This window comes from Ascaphus truei, chromosome 3, assembly GCF_040206685.1.
Source record: "Ascaphus truei isolate aAscTru1 chromosome 3, aAscTru1.hap1, whole genome shotgun sequence".
Classification (NCBI taxonomy): Eukaryota; Metazoa; Chordata; class Amphibia; order Anura; family Ascaphidae; genus Ascaphus; species Ascaphus truei.
In genome coordinates, this window is record NC_134485.1 from 364,718,907 (window position 1) to 364,743,648 (window position 24,742).

At 40.5% G+C, this 24,742-nt stretch overlaps 1 protein-coding gene across 1 annotated transcript in view; it reads left to right on the plus strand.

Annotated features, from left to right (window-relative positions):
* Positions 1-24,742, plus strand: part of STARD13 (StAR related lipid transfer domain containing 13) — a 375,955-nt gene that overhangs the window by 90,038 nt on the left and 261,175 nt on the right. Inside the window, exon 3 of the mRNA XM_075592130.1 lies at positions 3,430-3,567. Within this exon, the coding sequence (XP_075448245.1) occupies positions 3,430-3,567 (138 nt within the window). The remainder of the gene's footprint in view (positions 1-3,429; positions 3,568-24,742) is intronic.

Sequence of the window (24,742 nt, forward strand, 5' to 3'; positions counted from 1 at the left end):
CTCCCACCCCTCCTCCCTTCATCCTCTCTCACCCCCCCTGCCTTCATCCTTTATCACCCCCCTCCATTCATCCTCTCTCACCCTCCGTCCCCTTCATTCAATGTTCAAGGATCATACTGCTGCACATCCAGGAATGTGGTGTATATGATTCAATGCAGCAAATGTAACCAAGTATAATACATTGGTGAAACCAGCCAAAAACTTCAAACCAGAATGAACCTACACAGACACACAATAACACACCATGAAGAAGGAAGATACTGTACTCCAGTGAGACACCCTTCTCATAGGCAGATTATTCCATAAAGGATTTAGAAATCCAAATTCTCAAAGGAATGTTTAAAATCACTCAAGAACGGAAAACATTTGAACACAAAATTATAATTTCTGTGACACAAAAAAAAAAGAAGGACTGATATTGGGTTTCTTACACACAATCATCATTTTTTGTAATGTTACTCTGTTAATTTTACAATTTACCTCTTCTCCCCCGGTTGAACCCCCATCACACTTCACACCGCTGATGGATACATGGTTCTACATTCTCTCCATATTTCTCACTATGCCTTTCATCCATGTATTGCTGTGTCTGTTTATTTACCCTCTGCAATGAATTATCCACACCTCCTGTCTTAGATTGTTATTTTGGACTTTACAACTGTGTTAAACTCATAGAATCTTTTATAATTCCATATTACTTGACCTGAGGAAGAGAGAGAACTCTCAAAATCTTGTCTTAAAATATCAATTGTTAGTCCAAATAAAAAATGTATCACCTAATACTGAAGTACTCATTTATTCTGCATTATTGCAACTGGACTAACATGACTATTTCTATATAATTCAAAATACAGAAGCAATTTATTAATTTCTAGATTACAATACTTTTATTCAAATATTTTCAAAATTCCACAACAAAGAACTTCTTAAGAATCCATAGGATAAAATAGTATGTCTAACTGTTTTTGTAGTTTTCATTATATATAGTATACACCGCTTCACTTTGTAATATAAGTCCATACATTGATTTTAAAGCATTTGTAATAATAAAATAATTCTAAATTTAATTTTATAATGTATATCTTTCAATATCCATGTAATTGTGTATATAATAATGTATTTGTTAGTATACGACTATGAAACGAGACAGGATATTATCAGCTAAAGCACAAGTAGAACCCATATCTAGGCATAGTCATACCCAATGCCTTAACTATTATATCCTATGTGTGCTTTCTTACATACAGTAGTCAACATTTTAGATAATGGTTTTAATTTCCTAAATAGTTTGACATAATACTGGTCTCCTAAAAATGAAAAACAGAGCCACAGAATAAATTGCAAAATTATTATTATTATTTTTTTTACACCAAACATGAAAAGCAAATGCAAAACTACCGGGTGATGTAGACATGAAAGCATTTAGAGGAAAACAATGTTGCTTTCAAACCAAAGGTCATTGGAGCTGACAGAAGCAATCTTTTAGAAAGTTTCTCATAACCCTTACATGTTTGTGGCTCTCTATTACATTACCAGGCTGTCTAATTGCAGATTTTGTGTGTGGTTTAGTGAAAAAGTAACTCCCTGACCTCAGCACTGAACAAGTACTCCTTATTGAAACGACTCATTCCTTGCTACATTCCAGCAGTTTAGGTCAAGATATGTTGGCAGGATTCATGCTTATCACATTCAGTATTACAGGCATGTAAAGCAGACAAACAGGCCACTATAACAGAGTGTGGTGCTGAATAGTATTATTGTAGGCAAGAAGAAGCTATAATGTACAATTCAAAATAGTTTTTTTGCCTGAAGGCAAACGTAAGGACATTAAGGGCTGATAACATGTTTTCTTTATATCTTTCTGCAAAATTAACATATTATTTTTTCTGTGTGGTTGTGAGATGCCAAAAAAAATTCCCTTCAATAATAGTAATCAATGGTCTTTGTGATGTTTATTGAAGCCAATTTAAATAACACACATTTTAATTTTTGAAGCTGAATATAAAGAACAATGATAATTTGATCAAGAGATTTCTATCAATACATATTTCTATTACTAAGGCAAGTATTGCTCTTTTAATATTTTGCCTAAAGATGTCATTTAACATTCCAGTTTTCATTTACAAATAACCATATATATCATTATTATTACCCTACCATTTTTTACCCAATGAGTTATTTAAACAGTTCCAGTAAGTGCCTCGATTTATGAGAGCTGAAAAGTTGAAAAATGCATAGGTGGATTAAAAATGATAATAAATAATGGTAATAAATGGTAGATTGTCGTGGTCCCTGATATGGGAGCATATTTAGAGAGGTAAAACAGTCAAGGGACCCATTATTCAGCACTGTCTGAGGTCATGTCATCTTGGTTCATGGGAATGGTGAAATGTAACCTCTGCATTGAGCATGTGGGAGCAAATTCTCCAGCCCAGAGTATAGAAACAAATACACAGGCTATGAATGAAGTGTACATGCCAAATTTATAACTCAGTAATGTTGTACTTTTTATTAGGATTTATTATTTCTTTTCCAGTGCAGGATTATCCAGTCTGACAGTTCGGAGACATACCTTCCCTTATCCATATTTCATTCTTCATCTGTATACTATTTACTCTGAAGCAGTAGAAATATATCATGCTTTCTAATTATGTGTGACAAACATGTTCTATACACTTGTTACAACCAGTTGTAAGTTGTGAGCCTTTGTTCTGTTTGTTTTCCAGGAACACCACATCTTTCACACGTTTTTCAACTTTTTATTGTATGTACTAAAAAACATACCCATTGTGAAATGGACATACAGTACATATGTATCTATACAACACTTAATAGAATGTTAGCTTTTGATTCACTAAAGTATAGTGTATCTTTTGTGTTGGATAGTTTCCAAGTACTTTTCTAATAATAGAAATGTTTTCTTTGGGTTTATCTATCTGTATTGTCTGGAAAACTCTTATTTTCACGTGACTAAGAAAAATAACCAATTCTAAGAGTTTCAAAAATATTGTTTTGTACTAATGTCCCTTTTTACACGGTGAACATTATGGTACAGATTATTGATAGTTGATCGAACTTGCAATGCACAAATGTGTCCATATTAAGCACAAAAATATATGCTGCCAAATATACTCGTTTTATTCTATAGGAAAGACACATTTCAATAACTACTTTGGAATTTCATAAAGACTTTGTTTTGTTTTGTTTTTTATCAAGAGAATGCAAAATGATAGACAATTGGAGCAATATATGAGTATTACATAGTTTTAGTGTTTTGACAAACAATTTACTTAAACATTGAATTATGTATTGAATTACAGCATCTATATTAACATGTTCATTCTGGTGATATAGTAATTCAAGGAGCGTTAACATCTCATTTAACAGTAATTGCATTCTAAACCTTTGTTTTATTATTATTTTTAATAGGAAGAAAGATCGCAACGGTCAAAATCTATGGCCTGTCTTATAATGAAGCTAGAACAACTGAATGTAGACATTGAAGATGCTATCGCTACTGGTGCTCCTCCTTTACATGTGATCCCCACAGAAATTTATAGAAAGCTGGTAAGAATTCTCTAATATACAGAAGGATAACAAAACGCATGTTATTTTTTTAATACATTTCATAAATATTCATTTTCAACATGAATGAATTATATGTAATCGGTTTTACAAGAAAAGGTTTAAGATTATCTGTGCCGATCGGGGAACTATTGCACTATAGTGAATGTGAGTTTCCTGTGAGAGTGCCTGCTCGACACTCACCAGTACCAAAATTTGATTGTAAGCTCTTTGGGGCAAATGTATATGTACCTCGCTGCATACATGTCAGTGCTATGGAAGAACAAAATATCATTATTATATGTCAAAAGTGATTTGAAATGATACAGTAAGTAGTGAAAGATGTTTCTGTCTCATTTTCTGAAAGTTACTTTATGACTTGTTCTCTGTTCTGAAAGCTTTTTTGTTGTTGTTGCTTATACCTAACTAGCAACAGCAAATACAGTATGTCAGGACCTTACATCCTCAGTAACACAACAGCTATATTTATTCAGGTGACAGCTGGCAAGTTACATTTACTTGAACTTGCAATTTAATAATTCAGAGAGTCTGAAGAAATGTTTTCTGCCTCACCTATTCACTGCATATCCTCATATTGGCCCAGATACACCAAGTAGTGGTAAGGGAATCTGGAGGTGTTATCTCCAAAAATGTGTACATTTTTGGTCAATTTGCATGCTATGAGATATTCACCATTATAGTCAAGAATGCTTGGTGGACACAATAATGTCAGTGCCTAATGGCCTCTTATTGGGTAAAGCTGGCAGCCATATTGTGCATGAGAAGACGCTGATAACCCGGGAACCTGTAGGGTCGCCAGAACTCAAGTTCAGATACACTTGTGTGTGCCTTAGTACTAAACTCCCATTTCTCCATCTGCGCCAGCTACATGAATACATATTTTTTCATTGGTTGGGGCCCACAGAAATGGACTGTTCTTGGCATACAGATTTAAATAATATATAGCAAAATAATATTTCTATGTGCCACAAAATTAGTTAAAAGTGGTCAAAATCATCACTAAGTTCAACTTGGTCTAAACCCTAAAACGAATTTTAATAGTATTAGCACAGAGTGAAGTTGCTATGTATCCATCCAAAAATGTATTTGACACAGCACAGAGGTTTCCTGTAGGTTAACAAAATGTATTATTTTCACAGTACAGTATGGCTATTATAAATAATATAACACTTATAATTGTTATTTACTAATACTAGTTCTAAAAAAAATATACAGATAATTCAATTTTAATTGAAATGGGGTATTCAACATTAGGGATGCATTAAAAAAATCATTTCTAACAACAAATTATGGGTCATGTATGAATCCTTCATACAGACAGTACTATGCACATTTTATGAAGGTTTGTATTACTTTTTAGCACTGACATTTTTATGCACATAACATGTAAAATAAAATCTAAGTATATAGGTCCCCAACTGTGTTTGCAAATGTATTTGATACTCAAAATATGATGTGACTCACAGTCCCCTGGACAGGCGCAATAGCTACGTAGCAAATACTGTTCAGTACGTGGTGCATGGGCAATATTTAAAAAGACTTGTGAGTATTTATGGGCTCTATAATATATATAAGCACAGATGATTAATTGCGGTCAATAGTAATTTCAGCTCTTTGTTTTGCCTGTTTCTTTTGTATGCAAGGGGATTGCTCTCCATTTACTGCAAACACATGTTTTTTTCCAGATATGTAAAAATGTACATACACATATCTATGTATAGATGTGGAGCAATTATAGAACAAATAATGTAATACTTTCTATTTAGTATGGAATGTTTTTGTCTAAATTTACATACATTTACATAATTAACTCAGCAGTTTGTTCCTTTTTCCCATGAGTATCACTACACAAAACAAATCTCTGTATAATTAGCAGGCCCGCAAAACAGGAGTGCACATTTTTATTTCTCAATGAACCCTATTTAATGAGCTTTGAAGCTTTGTTAGGAAAGATTGTACCTCCATATCAATGGACATATAAAACATATAAAGGAGGGGCGATATGAGATTTGCAGTGTTCTGTATGCATAGAAGGTGAAGAAACATGCAAAGTGAATGTGTGTTTTCTTAGAAGCTCTCTTGCTCTGCTTTGAATTTCTGTCTATAGATTGGGTTCCCTGGTGACTTTTCTAAAATTACTGAACACAATGATGAAAGGTGCGACGCGCTCGAGAAAAGTCTGTGGGGAGGCATGTTATTTATAAATTATCTGATCGTTACGTCATTTTTTCTACATTTCACTCCAAGTTTGAACCGAATTGCACCAATTTCCACCATTTCATATTCTATTTCGCAAACAAATTCTGGGGAAGGAGCACATACTTGGAGTGAAATTTAGAAAAAATTACAGAACGATCAGATCATTTTTAAATAACATACCTGCAATCATACAGGCCCATGGGGAGCAATACTCACCGTAATGCTCCTCCCACAAATTCCAAGATTGTTGCACCCCTCTTTATCTTTTCACCCCCTCCCCTTTCATCCTCCCCCCCCCCTCTCTGTTATCCTCTCACTCCCTGTCTCTGTCATCCTCTCACCCCCCCAGCCCCTCAACCCCCTACCCTGTCATTCTCACCCCAACAGGACAGCCACAGAAAACACACACCAGGACAAAACAGAACAAATACACGCACTCACCATCACCTCTGTCCACTCCATGCTTTTTCCTCCTCTCCCGACACCCCCTCCTGATTAGCTGCATTATCCAGCAGCCGCCAATCAGGATGGAGGGTGCTGCCCAGCCCCAAGAAACAGCCCTGCTCTGGGAAATCCCGCAGCCCCCCCATGCAGGTCAGGTCACTAAGTCCAGAGAGGTAATACTGGACACATAAATGTCCAGTATTACCTCTAATTTTTTACTGGACAGTGTGTCCACATAAAGGACAGTCCAGTTCAATACCGGACACCTGGCAACCCTATCTACGAATAGTTCTTGGTTCCTGTTAATCAGATCAGTACTGTATGTAACACATTGCTGTGCTGCATGATCCTGCAGCAGAATAAAGTGTTGTGAGTAACAATTGCCTACTCTTTAACCAAGCACACACTCCACACACAACACCAAACACTTTTTGGCAATGAGCATGGGATTTTACAGTTGTTAAGGACACAGCAGCAGGATTGGGGTACAGAGAAGGGAACGCAATAACAGCAGGCATTCCAGTAGAGGCCATCTTGGAAGCTGTCTGCAGAAAAAAATGATTGCACTGGGACACATCCAGGAATGTGATGTAAGAGAACCTGCATCATGGGACTCTTACTCAGAATCACTTTCATATTTAATTGACGAAAACCAGATAGACAACCCCGAACATGACCTGGGAGTCATTATTTCAGCTGACTTAAGAGTAGGCAAGCAGTGTACCCAAGCTATGTGGAAAGTCAGCAGGATGCTGGGTTGTAAAGAGAGAGGTATGACTGGCGGAATCCTCAATTCGCCCCTTTGCCTGAGAATACCACCTTACATACCTCCTTGTGTGCCACTCCTAAGCACAAAAACACCAAGTCACAATTGTGAGGGAAAATGGTCACAGCATTTTAGTCACAATCATATATGTAAATTAAGAAGGCCTTGCCAGCATCACATATTTGTAGAGTTCCAGACGAACTTGTATACCAGGCACCAGCCGTACCTGCTCAGTGGGACAATCCAAATTCCATACCCGACATTCCACCATTACCAACCAATTCCATGAGAGGACACCACAACACCCTGTCATTCTCCATTGAACATTTGTGCTGCCTCTACCTCCATGAGAGGAGAGCACCGAACTCTACCACCAAGCTCAACCCCTAGCACAGGCAACAGCAGCACCTCTCCCAATCAATGCACCAAGTGGAAGCAGCGGAGAGCCTCCTTTCTCCCCCACCGAACCGATCTCCATTGCATTCCTCTGACTGCTATGACAAAAAAGTCAAAAGATTGCCAACACCTAGCATTTATTTATTTAATTGTTCTTTATCTTTTAAATAGATATTTTTTTATTTTCTTTAATTGTTTTAAACATTAAAACATTGCCAATGATCCAGGATTACATACTATAAGAAATCCAATTCAATAATAATTATATTGTAATGAGTAAATCCATTATCAAAAATGAATGTGTGATAGCGACAAAAGGCGCTAACTACAGTATAATTACTAAAATAAATATTGTGATATACACGTGCAATATTAAAAATTACGAATGAGGGCACTCTGAGCACTGCTAGATAATATCAGGCTGGAGGCACCGTGCAGTAAGAAAAAACTTTATTGCTCATTGAAACTTTGACAAATGTTATTGGACGTTGCACGGTTTACCAGGTGGATATTAGAGCACCCAATTAGGGAGTCTTTCCCTTATCTGTTTGCAATATTAAAAATTATACTGATAACCAGCTCAAACCCTCTGGTGGATCCTGTCTTCACTGGCTCCAAAAACTTGAATGATATTCATGTAATCCAGGGGGAGCATGTCGGCCGGAAGAGAATGGAAAAAACAACTACTAAGTGTAGATGGTACAGCAATATAGAGATAAAGCGATAACTTGGCTCTATGGATATCCTACTTACAGGATTCCAAATGAAAACAGGCATTTGAATGAGGTGAGGATATGCTGGATTATGTATTATGGACATTGCTGTTTTTGTACATTGTTTAATGAATATAGTATTGAAAGATATACATGCCAAGATCAACGCTTATGTAGTGTATTATATTTTGAGTTCCTGTGTATTCCACTTTAGATGGTATCTATATCCTCAATAGATGCCTGTTTATTAGGATATATACGCTTGTTGTTCGTAGCTTTAGTGCAGCTGCTGTATTAGAAGAGAGATACTGATTGGAGCACACTTAGTAGTTAGGGTATTTAAGCCTGCAGTTTGTAGTGGGACATCATAATCCTGACGAAGCCAGAGACCCTACAAGGTTGGTGAAACATGTTGAGGAGGAGTTCCTGAGCCAGTTGGATTAATCCTATGTTCGCGGAGCACTTTGAAGCCACGGAGAGAAGCCGGGGGAAGTGACGTCACAGAGTCAACGGCGCAACGAAGCAGAAGAGCAGAGCACACCGCGAGGTTGACCGGCTGTACGCATCCCCCCTGCAGGGAGGTGGTGAGAACATCTGATGCACCGCGACCTTTGATAATATCCATTGCGCTTTTTTATAGCACTATTGTAAGTGTTCATATTTTCCCATTGTCATAAAGCTGTGTTTATAATATTGATCTGCACTATCAGTTCTTTCTCTCTTTCGACTACTACCCTCTGCTAAAGACACTGACTGGCACATTGAGATGCTTACCACATCTGCATATCCTCACCTCATTCCAATGCCTGTTTTCATTTGGAATCCTGTAAGTATGATATCCATAGAGCCAAGTTATCGCTTTATCTCTATATTGCTGTACCATCTACACTTAGTAGTTGTTTTTTCCATTCTCTTCCGGCCAACATGCTCCCCCTGGATTACAAGAATATGAATCCATTATCAATACAGAGTGTCGGAAAGTGTCGGATTATGCAGTATAATTCTGATGGTTCTTTCTATATGTAACAGGGTATGTCCCATTATACCTTTCTTTCCCCCTGTTATGTAAGTCCTGTTAGCTGCAGGCAGTAACAGGTTAAATCTATGGGCTCTTGACCACCCCTAATGCCCCTCTTATGAGTGATAGAATTAAGGTGGTGACTCATGGCCTGTGTAATCAGGGATAGGTATAGACCATGAGCCCCTCCGCTTCTTGAGTCTCCTAGGAGGGTGTGACAAAGTTAGTGAGAGTCCTGCTTCAGCTCTTGAAGAGAGAAGAAGCTGAGAGCTGTGAGTCTCTCCTATGGCAGGATGAGCGTGCTCACCCCCAGCCTTTGGTTGGGGGAACATCAGATTCAGCCACAGAGTCCTGTAAGATCAGGGCCTTCACCATGTATTATGAGTCTACCTTACAAAAGTCAAAGATTTAGGATTAACTAGTAACAATGCTAAACGCATATTTCTTATGAACATCATCAGTTATCATCCAGAAATGTTGCATCATACTGAGGTTATTATAACTGAGTGATTTTGAGAAGTACTGGCTTGCTTTGAGACATCAGGCACACAAAGTCAAGAAGGACAAATATGGGACAGGAGCTCCAATGTCACCTTCTTTGGCTATCGCATTGATGCATCTGGTATCCACCCAACAGAAGACACATTAAAGGCAATCAATTGTGCTTCTGAGGCAAAATCCAAAAAGTAACTTCAAGCGTTCCTGGGACTGCTCAATTTCTACCTTAGTGTTAATGCCCACAAGGCAACAATTGCACAGGTCTTCAAGACTGTTAAGATGTCATTAACATGTGACTCCTACTCAAAATGGCTCAAAGTGATCTCAGTCTCAATATAAACCTCTGCTGTAACAATCACTGCCCTTCAACTCATGGGATACGAGATGTCATTGTGACTGATACAGAAACTTATTTTACCTCTGAAGAGTTTGCCAATAATAACCTAATTCGAGCTGTCACCATTGCTCATCACAGCTCTTAAGAAAATGGGCAGTCTGAAGGGATGTTGCGGACAACCAAAGATGCTTTAAAAAGGATAAGTAAGGGTGATTTGCTGATAAGGCTTGCCAGTTTCCTCTTTGCTAAACATGTCACTTCATGCCCGATCACTGGAATCAGTCAAGAAAAAGCTGCTTATGGGACATTGTCTCAAGACCTACATTGGCTGTCTTTCAACCAAGACCTATTTGAGGACTTCTAACAAAAGGTGGAACAGGCAATGGACTCTACCTCTCTCTTTCTCCCACTCTCTTTCTCGCTATCTCTCACTTTTTCTCTCTCTTTCTCCCACCTTTAGGTATGACTTTCCTAATGTCTTTTTAAATTCCTGTGTTAACTATAATGAACCTTTGTTGATATGTGTTTTTGGGGCAAACGCCTCTTCTGCATCTTATTAGCAATGGTGGACGTTATACTTAATGCAATCCCCTTTCTGGCTAAATACAGATCTTAATGATGCGTTATTGTGTTATGAGGATACATGTTAACATTTAACAAGGTGTTAACATATGTTAGCACCTTAATCAAAAAATAACGAACCTCTGTGAATCTGGACCTTTTTCAGTTTAGTATGATTAAAAAGAAAACATGTAGCCGAGAATACTGCTTTAAAAACAAAGAAGGGGTTTGGGGCTTTAAAATCAAAAAGGGGTTCAACAAGCATACAGCACAATTAAAAATGTGTCTCTCATTGTCTTAAGTCAAGTCAATAGGAGTTACCATGTGGGAGTACTCAACCAGCTAGCGTACTATAAAAAAGGTGTCCCTCCTTGTCTTAAATGAAGGCCAGTCAATGTGGTGTGGACCGATCTACACTATCGCTCTTTAATAAAGAATCCCCTATGACTCCATACATTATTGTAATCACACACACCCCAACACATTCTTTTTTTTTCCCCTTTTGATTTAAATACATTTTTCTCCAGTGTCTTTGCCTCTTGCTGTTTGACTCATGTGTAATGGTACAAGTCGTTGATATACATACCCAAGCAAAATTATTGACACGGTTATGTGAGTGTGCATACAGACGTCATTAAAGTACGTGTGAGTATTTTGTTCTTGCTTTCCATAATTTAACCACACAAAGATGTTTTATCATAAGACAGGAAATATCTTCCCAAGGACAATTTTACATTAATACCATATGGCAACAATTACTGCACCAATATAAACTTGACCCCAAAACACAGAGCGAAATAGTACTTTGTTTACCAAACAGAGATCTCACTGACATCACTAGAGGGAGAAACTTTACAAAAAAATAGGTTAGAAAGCCAAAGGAAGTACAGGCAGGAAATGGATAGCTGATGAGTCATTCTACTTGAATGTACCGTATGGCTAACAAGGTTTTGGAACACACATCTTAACAACACTGTTGATATTGTAAGATTTGGCGTGGGAACTCCAAGTGCAGTTTGACCTCCTACAGTACACGCTATGTTTTATTTATGTTTTAAACTTTTGGTATAATTGAATCCCACTAGTGCCAAAAAATTACCTATAGTTCTATACTCACATTTCTAAATCAATACAGTGTTAAAGAGGGAATCCAAGTGAGATTTTTTTTTGCATATTTTTTAACATGGGATTGAAGCAGGGGGACTCCGGAGCTGAACCCCATAAATTTCAGCTCCAAGGACTGTCTGCTTCCGGAGATACTTACCTCTGTAGGGGGTGCTGGTAGCCACTCCAGCTCGCTAGCAGGGATCACGTAATGACTGGTATTCAAAGCTCCCGCGCACGATGGGCCAATAGGAAGCCGTGACATCATCCGGTGCAGAGAGATACTGGCACCCCCTTCAGAGGTAAATATCTCTGGAAACAGGATGTCCCCAGAACTGAAATTAATGGGATTCAGAAAGGAGACCCCCTGCTTCAATCCTATGTATGGAAAAAAACACAAAACAATTCAACCCGTTTGGATTGCTCCTTGAAGTGAATTGCAACACTTAATCTCCAAGTGGCAAAAGAAGCCAGCACATTAGCTGTGTGGTGGTAACCAGTTTTGCAACTGAGTTCCGTTACACTGCTACAAACTTTAAAGAAGCAGTTCCTGCCAGAAAGCAGCAGTCCCACCTGGCCGATTTAAACATATTTTTTTTAATTTATATAGGTATATATATATATATATATATATATATATATATATACCTATATTTGTATAGGTATATATATATACATACAAGACAAACAGATATATAGTAGCGCCAAAAACACAAATATATGAATATCTAAGTGATGTGAACTGGCACTGGCCCTTTAAGGCGCATAGGAGCAGCTATAGCTGTATTAGTGTGCTAGGACTGCTGTGCAAACCCAATGGATGTTTGCTTGGATATTGCAACATGTTTCGGGGCTTTTGAATAGCTTTGGACCTTATATCCACTAATATATAGGCTATTTTACTGTATTACACAGCACTCGCGTCGCGCTTGCGCAGTAAACCCTGATCGGATTGAATGAGCCTTGTGGGCACTCATACTGCACCGACACACTTTATTCGAGCAAATACCCAGTATGTACCTGGCAGATACCTGGAATGCGCCGCTCCTCACCTCTGACAAGCCCCGTTGCGTTTGCCTTCCCAGCCTGGGTTCATGCCTGGCTGATGGGCGGCTGATCTGTTAAATGATAATGATTAGGATTTAATAGGCTGCAATGCTTCGCGTGTCTACCAGATGGCATAAATTCATGAATTGTAATGCAGTATATATATATACTGTGCAGTATTGCAGCCAGCGGGAATAAAATGCTTCAATCCCTGCCTGGAAAATAACCCAATGCACTCGGGCAGAAAACAGTCACAAACCTCAATACACCCGGGTATACCCGAATTCGTGGGACTAGCCGAGCTCGAATAAAGTGTGTCGCCAGTGTAGTACACCAGGACTGATTTTTACTTCCTAAACAAGATGGTGTTGCATTCCAGCATAGGGCTGCAGTCCACAACAGCTAGTTATGCAAGGTGTTTGGTGGTTTTTTTGATTTTACACAGGTGAGCATGTTTAATTATCACTTGGGTTTGATAGATGTGGGTATATAAGGGTATGCACTAGCATTCACACACTGCACATCCCTGAGGAAGGTCACATTCTGATGACCGAAACGTTGGATGCAGTGCCTATGTATTTATTCTGAATACATCAACTTTGGATTTCCGGTACGGTATACTGACTGCCACTTCTGGGCAGACTGGGTCTGAGTTAGCTACGGACCTTCCGATTTGGCCGATCAGAGTACACCCTACCTGGGGAACCCCTTTTGGGCATAGGCTTCCTTGTATTTGAACAAATCGGTTTATCATGACCATTGCTACAGATGCTATCTGGGTAGGGCACCTTCCCTAACTTTAAAACACCAAATGGAACAGATCAATCTTAGCACACATATCTATACACAGAAACATATTTACATTATTCACAGTGAGGCTGCTCTAACTGTCACTCCCAGGGAACAAAAGATCTAGAATATTACATAGATTGGGATGTAACAGGTCACCAGACATAAAGTGAGCGTGACTTATTTTCTGGCAAGTCACTCTATACCATAGATGTCTCTACGCATCTCTATGGTTGGGTCTGTAGCTCCGGTTTGCACAGGAAGTTGCAGTCCTGCAGCTTTGCATCTCCGTGAGTTCTCGTGGTTGCATCCTTAGCTCCTCCTCTCTCAGGTGCCGTCGCAGAATTTTGCAGTGTATGGCTCAGGATCTCCAGATGAGTCTCTGCCGTTTAACCTGACGCGTTTCACGACAGGTGTTGCTTTCTCAGATGTTTCTGTAGTCGGAAGGACTGGCGCTTCTTTATATTGTAACGTTTCATCTGAGAGAGGTGGACCTACAGTAAGGACGCCACCATGAGAACTCACGGAGATGCCGAGCTGGAGGCCTGTGCAAACCAGAACTACAGACACGACCGTGGAGATGCGTGGAGACATGTAGCAGCTGAGTAATAGCACCGTGTATGGACTGATGGAGATTCGGGGCCTCTATGAGAGACTCATGCCTTTATTCCAAGTAAAATCTTGTGAATAGGATTTCAATTTTAACACTCGACGGCAAGAAGATTTTTATTAATACATTTTACGTATATTTTCTACCATAATTCAAGTTTGATTGACTGACTGTATAATCATTGTAACAGCTACAACCACATACTCATAGGGATTCGTCTCTGACCTGCTTTTCCTTGAGCAGAGTGTGTGGTTTATATTATTACTGTTTCTTTCATCCTACAGTATTATACTATGTGTGTTTTCTTTTCATTCTTTCATATCACATCTTCCATCTGATTCCAACGGTGTGCCACACTGGGAACAGAAGATCAACATCCACCTGATATTTCAAACACCTTCTAGCGGTTTGGTTTAGATTATCACCTCTTGTTCTCACAATTTATGGACAAGAATGCTTAAAAAATATCTCTTCTGGGGAATTGATTGATTAATATTGTGGATAAAGAGGCCAGTGGGAATGTATACAAAATTGACATTTCAGACATTTCATTACTTAAAGTAAGTAATAATATTGCCGGTTTAAATTGTGTTTTCTTTCATGACGAAGGACGAAGGAGTGACACAAAGTATTATTACACAAATTTGTTCAGAGTGCTTCAGAGGTGATTGATAGCAATACCAGCTTCAGCAACAGCTTTAATGTACACATGGAGACATGTATTGTGTTATTTTGCAACTCTATTTATTTTAAACATCATCACATTTATTCAGTGCTGTGTTTGTTAATATGGCTTTTTTTTAATGTTTTTTTTTAAATGTTGTGCATTGATTTCAAATGGCCAGTTAAATGGGAAATTAAGTATTTAATTGGTATTTTGAGAAATACCTGTTCTTTTTTTAGTGACCCGTTTTTCATTATTCAAAGTCTTCAGACCTGATTTTGCCTTTCTGTGCAATTTGATAGTTTGTTGGCAATTTACAAATGAAAACAGATTTTTAGAACACCCTTTTAAAATATTTAAACTGATGATATCAGATTTGAGCATGTGTGCACAAACACCATCCGGAAAAGTAGGTCACTGCCTGGATTCATACATTATTCAGCTTACCTTTTATATTTAGGTATTTTACTGACATATGGGTCACTTAGCATCTGCTATTCTAGCAAAAGAAATTAAGCTCTCTTTTTTACTTATTCACACACCATCAGCCAATCCCCAATGGTAAACAGTTCAGAACATTCTCTGATATGTGCATATCCTTTATCTTGCTGGATGACAGCAATCTAAGAAAAGTTTAATGAGACAACTAAAATAACAAAAGTACAAGGAAAGACACCTATATAAATATATTAAATATATTTATTTCAGGCAGCAACATTTCGCCCCATTTTTAAAAAAATAATTGGATCAAGGGGATTCCCCAGGGAAGACACATTTTATTCCTCCAAGTTTCCTCGATATTTACCTTTCTATATGCCATTAAAAATAAGAGTCAAATCAAAATGGCTGCTGGTGTTATCCAATAGGCCGTCATGATGTCATGCTCTAATGGCATTGTGGCTTCCTCTTGGCCCAGGCGAGTGAGGCTTTGGTGATAGCCATCCAAAAAGGGAAATGAGACATCGGCAAATTAAAAGGTAAATATCTTGGGAATCAGGGTGCCCGGGAGCAAAAAGTAGCGCAGATCAGCTCTTGGGGATTAGATACTTTAAAGAAAATGTAGGTAGAGGGATTTCTCCTTTCATATAGGGGGGTTTATGTAGGCATGTGAGGACATTTTAAATCCGTGTAATCAGCACGGATTCCTTATTTTTCAGCTTTCATGTTAAATGTTAGATTTAGTAGAATAACAAATTCTGAAAATATACATCAGAAAACATGCTCATGTCTAATCCAGTGGAACAGAAATTGTACGCTTTATTTCTGTATAATTACTCTCTAGATTATAATTTGAGAATGGCTGTATGATAGTGACAACTTTTAGTTCTTGTACAGTACATATTTCCTATTTCATCTGTGTTCCATCAAAAATAGCTTAACCTTGTCTGTCTTTGCAGAGATAGTTCACATTTTATTTCTGCTTTCCATCTTCTGGTCTATTTCCTTGTATTTATCCCTCCATCAGACATAGAGTTTATCCTGTATCCTGAGTAAGTTTAAAAGTTAGTGTGACGGTGCCTTTGTATCAGATCATGGGGGTTTCCAATTTTCTATATTTAGATTACACACACACTGCAGCATGTAAATATTATGTCCAGCCACCAGCTGTATTCATTTACAGCTATTCATTTTATCTTATCAGTTCTCCAATTGGAAGTACGTTTTTCGTCTGCTCTCCTATTATTTGGTATTATATTCAATCATGGTGCATAAGGGTGATATACAATGTATTAACAGATTGATCCCTAAGGATCAAATAAAGACCCTACAGAATTGCACTCTATGATGTGTAAATATAGTGCTGCCACTTGTATTTGTTCCATACAGTAGGATCTGCTAAAACCAAAAATAATAAAATTTTATTACATCGAAAAAATATATAGTGACATGGTGAAATTAATAAAAACTTTAAAATCCCCGTAGCGGAGCACTGGAATAAGCAGTGCACAATACTGTGTCTGATAGTGTTCTGCCCCAGCAATCTGTTGCGACAACCAATAGGTGATTACACCTTGGAAACCTATATTCTGAACTGTTTAGGTGATCAGTAGGACCTATATCTCCAAACAGTGTGGAGTCCCTGATCGAATATACCTCAGTATGTAGAATCTCTTGTCTCAGCTGGTAAATCTAATAGATATATTATGTTCTATTGTGACACTTATAAATGCAATTGGCATGTGTTAGTATACATGCAGCCACAGAGAGCATAACATTTTTGTTCTTAGTAGATGCACTGTAAGTATGTCTGAACATGGTGAGAATCTAGTATAGCAAAATACACAAATATTTGTATGTGTTAACCCTTTGTATTCTCTTCCACAGCGGGTCAAGAGAGTATTCAGTAAATGAAAATCGTATATAATAGCCGTCTCAATTTCATATCAAGGGTAACGTTAGGGAGTTATAGCAGTACTCCTAAGGAGTATAAAGAAACAATGCAATTTCTAATGTTAGTACATAGTGACCCTGTATGTTCATCAATTGAAGATCTCATACAGCAGTATTTACTCCATAAGGAGACAATAGCATTTCTAGATGACCTAAACAAACCGCCAGTTTGGTAGATGTTTGGTAACCACTATGTTTGATGCTTGATATATGCGAGCTGTTCAATTGATGAACATAAAGGGTCACTATGGGGGCTATGCACTAAGCAGTGATAAGTCGTTTTAAGAGCGCAAAGTGCTTTTAGAACGTGAAGTTCCGACGAGCGCTATTCACTAAGCCGCGCTAACAGGCACTTTGCGCTCTAAAACTGACTTTTTATTGAAAATTTTTCAAAGTCCAACTTTGCTCGTACGATCAGCTGTTTGCACTGAATCCTGCCCTTCTGCGGGATTCACTAAGCAACGCAAACTGATCGTACGTGAAAATTGCGCTGAATAAAGCTCACCAGCTAAAGGCTGGTGATAAAAAAGCAGGACTTAGAAAAAAATCTTTGTTTACCTTTTTGCATGCGCACCACCCATACAACAGACCGGCGGGTGACCCCGCGGAGATCCGGGGGTCCCCGGCTTACCAAGCGGGGGTCCCCGCGGGAGTGCGGGGGTACCCGTGGGCCTGCGGTAACAATGTTGCGCCTTCAAAAATAATAAACAATATTAATAACTAAATACACCCCCCTCACACATGCAGTACAGTAATGGGCAAAATTACTATTATCCACATATGGATAATAATGCATTTGCCCATTGTAAATACATATAACTTTCAATAAATACAGTTAAAACATATTACACTTACCTTTTACAGGCACCCACGATGAAGGCCGTCTTCATCCTCATCTTCATCCTGCCCATGCCCCCTCCGATGCTGCAAAACATACACAAGAATAAAAACATCCAATGTAATGTCCCCTAACCCCTTAATCACCATAGCGGTTATTAACCGCTACAGGCAATAAGGGGTTAACCCACCCTCACCCACCACTCGGGAGGCCTACATACCCTCCCCCACTAACCCCCCACCCCGTGAGGCCTAACCACCCTCACCCACTACCCAGCTGGGAGGCCTACCCACATACCTTTGGGGCCAATACCCCCTCCCCTCACCCCCAGTACCGACAATAAAAACAATACACAGCCCCACAATAAACATCATTATATTTATTAAATACATAACCCACCCCCTGTGCCCCGCATAAATACATGATTTATCCTTTTACATACAGGGTTCATACCCCAGGCCCACACGAGTCCCCGGCGGGCCTGACGGGTTACCTGACAGACCTACAGGGTACCAGCAACTTGTTTCATACAGGTTCTGGAGGCCTGTTGGTGGGTCCCGCCAAGCGCCATGGCCCCCAGGTGGTCTCCGGGGTCACCGTGGGCCACAATTGGGTCCCCACGGTAGGCCCGCGGATGTCTGGGAGCCCCAGGTCAGACCCACAGGTGTCTGAGGGGCCTCGGGTGGTTCCCACGGGGGTCTGGGGACTCACGGGTGCTTACTACGGGTCCGCGGTTCCCCCACGGATGTGGGGCCACCGGTTCTTCCCCGCACACTACGGGTCTGCGGTGCCCCCACAGATGTGGGGCCTCCGGTTCTTTCCCGCAGACTACGGGTCCGCGGTGCCCCCACAGATGTGGGGCCACCGGTTCTTCCCCGCAGGTGTCACCCGTGGACCACGCAGCCTGATACCTGTGAGATACCCGAGGATACCTAGGTGGTCTCCAGAGGTCTCACGCAGAACCAAGGAACCAACCCTGAATGTAAAATAAATAAACCGGACCTATACATTTTATACATCACTCCCCCCCCCCAACACATACAGTACAATAATATGCAAAATAATTATTATTCAGATAAGGATAATAGATTATTTGCCCATTATGAAACACAAAACATGCATCAATCAAAACATGATTTTTTAATCTTAAAATTACCACATTGCATGTTACAATAAATCCAGCATCGATTGTAAAAATAAAAAATAAAAAACTGTCCTGCGCTTCGGTAATCAGTAGTGGCACCTATGGTGTCAAGATAGTCATGTGGGGCTGGGAAAGAGGGAGCTACGCATGGCCACTAGGATGACCGGAGTAGGAGGGAAATGTAATAAACCTTACCTATGTCACAACTCCGGTCTGGGTCCTGCTCTCCTCTGCTCTTCAGCTCCCGCGTGCAGCCTTCTGTGAATGTACAAGGAATGGAAGGGCTCCGGCGCAACTGCGCATGACAGACTCCAAACAGCTCCCGGATGAATTCAACAAAACTTTATTCGCACAAAAACACACTGGGGCTACACCACGATCTCCCCCTCACGCACTAGAATAGGGCTACAAATAGAAGAACAAGACACCGTTATGGATTGTAATGGTTTTTTATTTTATGGTTACCTGTGGATTGGTTCCTGCGGTTCCGGGTCGCCTGGATTTCGGTGAGTGGGCATCTAATGGTGAGTAAACAAAAGAAAAGTTTATTATTTTAACTTTTACAGGTTTTTTTTATTTTTGAGTCATGACTTTTATTTTTTCAGTGCCATTTAATGCCTGTGAATGTATCTATTATGTACCTACACTGGCGACCAACTTTATTCTTACTTGGCTAGCTCCGCGAATTTCAGAGGACCCCGGTGATGTGCGGTTTTGTGTCGTTTTCTCCCGGGGTATATAGCGTTATATTCGCGGCTGTGATTTAAGCATTTTATTCCCGCTGGCTGCAATACTGCAATGCCGTGTAAAAACGCATGGGGGCGTTTGCGAGCTGTTGTCTTTAAAGCCGTCCCCTATAACTCCTAACATACAGTACTGTACATTTTTATTCATAGTGTACATGTACAGGGGGTCTCCGGAGCTGAACCGCGTTGGTTTCAGGTCGGGGGACCCCCTGCTCCCCGAGATACAGCCCCCTTTATGAGGTGCCAGTATCCCTCTGCGTTTAAAGGTCCCGATCACGTGACCGTGGCCTCTAAAGCAAGCAGAGGGACACCGGCACCCCCTAAAGGGGCCTGTATCTCGGGGAGCAGGGGGTCCCCAGACCTAAAACCACAGCGGTTCTGCTCCGGAGACCCTCTGCACATCTACACTGTGAAAAAAACATATATAAATAAAAACTCATTCCTTACCTTAGCGGCTATGTGCTATGGTAACGAAGCAGCATTTCTGTATTTTAATAATATTGTACAGTGAGCAGGGGGTTCCCTGAGCCAGAAATTAATGCTCAGGCACCCCCTGCTCCTGCACAATATTATTAAAAATACAGAAATGCTGCTTCATTACCTTAGCGTATAGCCGCTAAGGCAATGAAGGGGTTAACTCACCGTGCCCGCTTTATTGTGGGTAGCGGGGGTGGGTGAGGGGGGTATTTGGCCCTTGGTGTGAGTTTAGGACTTGTGGGGGGGTTGCGGGTGCACTTAACCCCTTCGCGGCCGTAGCAGTTAATACCGCTACGGTCATGAAGGGGTTAAGCCCTCCCGCTACCCCCCGCAAGCCCTAAACAGCCACCGTTGGGGCTAATAACCCCTTCACCCACCCCCACTACCCACAATAAAAAAAACTCACACACAGCAGCCGCCAAAAAAAAATAAAAAATCTAAATAAATAAATGACTATAAATAAATACATTTCAAATACATTTTTATTTATAGTGTAGATGTGCAGGGGGTCTCCGGAACTGAACCGTGTTGGTTTCAGGTCGGGGCCCCCCTGCTCCCCGAGATACAGCCCCCTTTATGAGGTGCCAGTATCCCTCTGCGTTTAAAGGTCCCAATCACGTGACCGCGGCCTGTAAACCAAGCAGAGGGATACCGGCACCCCCTAAAGGGGCCTGTATCTCGGGGAGCAGGGGGTCCCCGGACCTAGAACCACAGCGGTTCTGCTCCGGAGACCCTCTGCACATGTAGAGTATAAATAAAACACACACATCAATAAAGAATCGTTCTTTACCTTAGCGGCTATGTGCTATGGTAATGAAGCAGCATTTCTATATTTTAATAATATTGTACAGTGAGCAGGGTGTTCCCTGAGCCAGAAATTAATGCTCAGGCACCCCCTGCTCCTGCACAATATTATTAAAAATACAGAAATGCTGCTTCATTACCATAGCGTATAGCCGCTAAGGCAATGAAGGGGTTAACCCACCGTGCCCACTTTATTGTGGGTAGAAGGGGTGGGTGAAGGGGGTATTTGGCCCTTGGTGTGAGTTTAGGACTTGCAGGGGGGTTGCGGGTGCACTTAACCCCTTCACGACCGTAGCAGTTAATACCGCTACGGTCATGAAGGGGTTAAGCCCTCCCGCTACCCCCCGCAAGCCCTAAACAGCCACCGTTGGGGCTAAAACCCCCTTCACCCACCCCCACTACCCACAATAAAAAAAACTCACACACAGCAGCTGCCAAAAAATAAATAAATAAATCTAAATAAATAAATAAATAAATGACTATAAATAAATACATTTGAAATACATTTTTATTTATAGTGTAGATGTGCAGGGGGTCTCCGGAGCTGAACCGCGTTGGTTTCAGGTCGGGGGTCCCCCTGCTCCCCGAGATACAGCCCCCTTTATGAGGTGCCGGTATCCCTCTGCGTTTAAAGGTCCCGATCACGTGACCGCAGCCTGTAAACCAAGCAGAGGGATACAGGCACCCCCTAAAGGGGTCTGTATCTCGGGGAGCAGGGGGTCCCCGGACCTAAAACCACAGCGGTTCTGCTCCGGAGACCCTCTGCACATGTACAGTATAAATAAAACACACACATCAATAAAGAATCGTTCTTTACCTTAGCGGCTATGTGCTATGGTAATGAAGCAGCATTTCTGTATTTTAATAATATTGTACAGTGAGCAGGGGGTTCCCTGAGCCAGAAATTAATGCTCAGGGGACCCCCTGCTCCTGCACAATTTTTTTAAAAATACAGAAATGCTGCTTCATTACCATAGCCGCTAAGGCAATGAAGGGTTAAGGCAGAATAAACAATAAATACATTACATACTGTACATATTTTTAATGTGTGTTTTAAACCTCCCTGCCTTCACTGTAATCTATGTAAAAAAAACCTCCCCCTATTGTGTGTGAAGCTTCCCTGCCTTCACTGTAATCTATGTAAAACCCCCTCCCCCTATTGTGTGTGAAGCTTCCCTGCCTTCACTGTAATCTATGTAAAAAACCCTCCCCCTATTGTGTCTGCTAAGCTTCCCTGCTTTGACTAATCTGTGTAAACCCCCCTCCCCCTATTGTGTCAGTTAAATCTGCCTGGCCTGTGTTTTCTGTGAGTGCAGTGTACTGTATGTAAATGTGGGGAGGGGGATCCCGTGTAAATAACCACACCCACACCCACTACCCACTACCCACGGCCCCTCCGCTGCTTGCTGCAAAACAGAGACAAAAATTAAAACATACAAAGTAATGTCCCCTAACCCCTTAATCACCATAGCGGTTATTAACCGCTACAGTCATTAAGGGGTTAACCCACCCTCACCCACCACTCGGGATGCCTACATACCCTCCCACACTAACCCCCCCCCCGTGAGGCCTAACCACCCAGTACCCACAAGGGAGGCCTACCCACATACCGTTGGGGAAACACCCCCCCCCCAACCCCCAGTACCCACAATAAAAACAGTACAGTGACCCACAATAAACAGCATTATATTTATTAAATACATTACCCACCCCCTGTGCCCCCCCATAAATACAAGATTTATCCTTTTACATATAGGGTTCATAACGCAGCCCCACGCGAGTCCCCGGTGGGCTGGCGGGGCACCTGGACAGACCTACAGTTTACCAGCAGCCCTTTTTACACAGGTTCTGGAGGCCTGCTGGTGGATCCCGCCAGCACCATGGCCCCCAGGTGGTCTCCTTGGGTCACCGTGGGCCACAATTGGGTCCCCATGGTAGGCCCGCAGATGTCTGGGAGCCCCGGGTCAGACCCACAGGTGTCTGCGGGGCCTTGGGTGGTTCCCTCGGGGGTCTGGGGAACTCACAGGTGCTCACTACGGGTCCTCGGTGCCCCCACAGAAGTGGGACCACACATCATCATTCCCGCACCTACGGGTCGGCGGTGCCCCCACAGAAGTGGGACCACACATCGTCATCCCCGCAGACTACAGGTCCGCGGTGCCCCCACAGAAGTGGGACAACACATCATCATCCCCGCATGTGTCACCCGTGGAACCACCAGCCTGATACCCTTGGGATACCCGAGGATACCCGCAGGTGGTCTCCAGAGGTCCCACGCAGAACCACGGAACCAACCCTGAATGTAAAAAAAATAAACCTGGCCTATACATTCAATACATACACCTTCCCCCCCAACACCTACAGTACAATAATGTGCAAAATAACTATTATCCAGATATGGATAATAGATTAATTGCCCATTATTAAAAACATTAACTAGCATATACAAATAAATAAAGTACTACTGACCTCATCAATACGAAGTGTCCGTCGCCAGCAAAATCCTTGTCTTGCCCACAACATACATAGCAAATACAAAGCCAATACATTGCAATTACATTCAGATATCAATTAACCCCTTAAACACCTTATCAGATAATAACCGCAAAGGTGATTAAGGAGTTAAGCCACAGTGGCCCGATACCCACCCTTCACCCATGAATTTGTACAGTGGCTTCATCATGCAACTATATATATATATACTGTATATATATACAGATATATATTGTTCACAGATATATATATATATATATATATATATATATATATATATATACACACAGTATATATACACACGATGAACCAATATACAAATAAATGTAGAAGGGTTATCAAAACTATACTGTCCTACAACCAAACACTTCTCCATACAGACACTACATTAAAATCAATTTCCTTTAATAATCCTAACTGATCTCACAATCTATATCATCACAAGCCAATGAAACACCTCACATTCCAATATAAATGATGCATAAAATCTATGCACCATATACATTCTGCAAATGAATCAACCAAGTAAACAAAAATCAATTAGCAATCATTATTTACATCCCTAAACAATTCACACTCCATCCTGAACAATGAAACAATTAACTAATTCACGCCTGGAGCAGAACAATTTAGCCTGTGAAAAAATATAAGTACCAACCAAAATCCAACCTTTAAAACCAAGGCTATCGCTGACCTCCCTCAAACACACAATACAATACCAAGGAATACATCTATCTAATTTTAAAATACTTTAAACTCACAATAAAGCATAGCAGCATAGACAAATTAATTTAAAACACATCAAATCAAGCTTTTAAAACAACATCATTTCTTACCCTGTATGTATATATCTCTCTAGACATATATACATACATACATACAGTTGCAAGAAATGATATACCACAAAAAAAAAAATACACATGTTAAAAAAGCTTTTAAAAAAATTAACAAGTTAAGTAAAATACATTTCTTTAGTTCACTTACCCAAGGCTATCGCTGACCTCCCTCAAACACACAATACAATACCAAGGAATTCATCTATCTCATTTTAAAATACTTTAAACTCACAATAAAGCATAGCAGCATAGACAAATTAATTTAAAACACATCAAATCAAG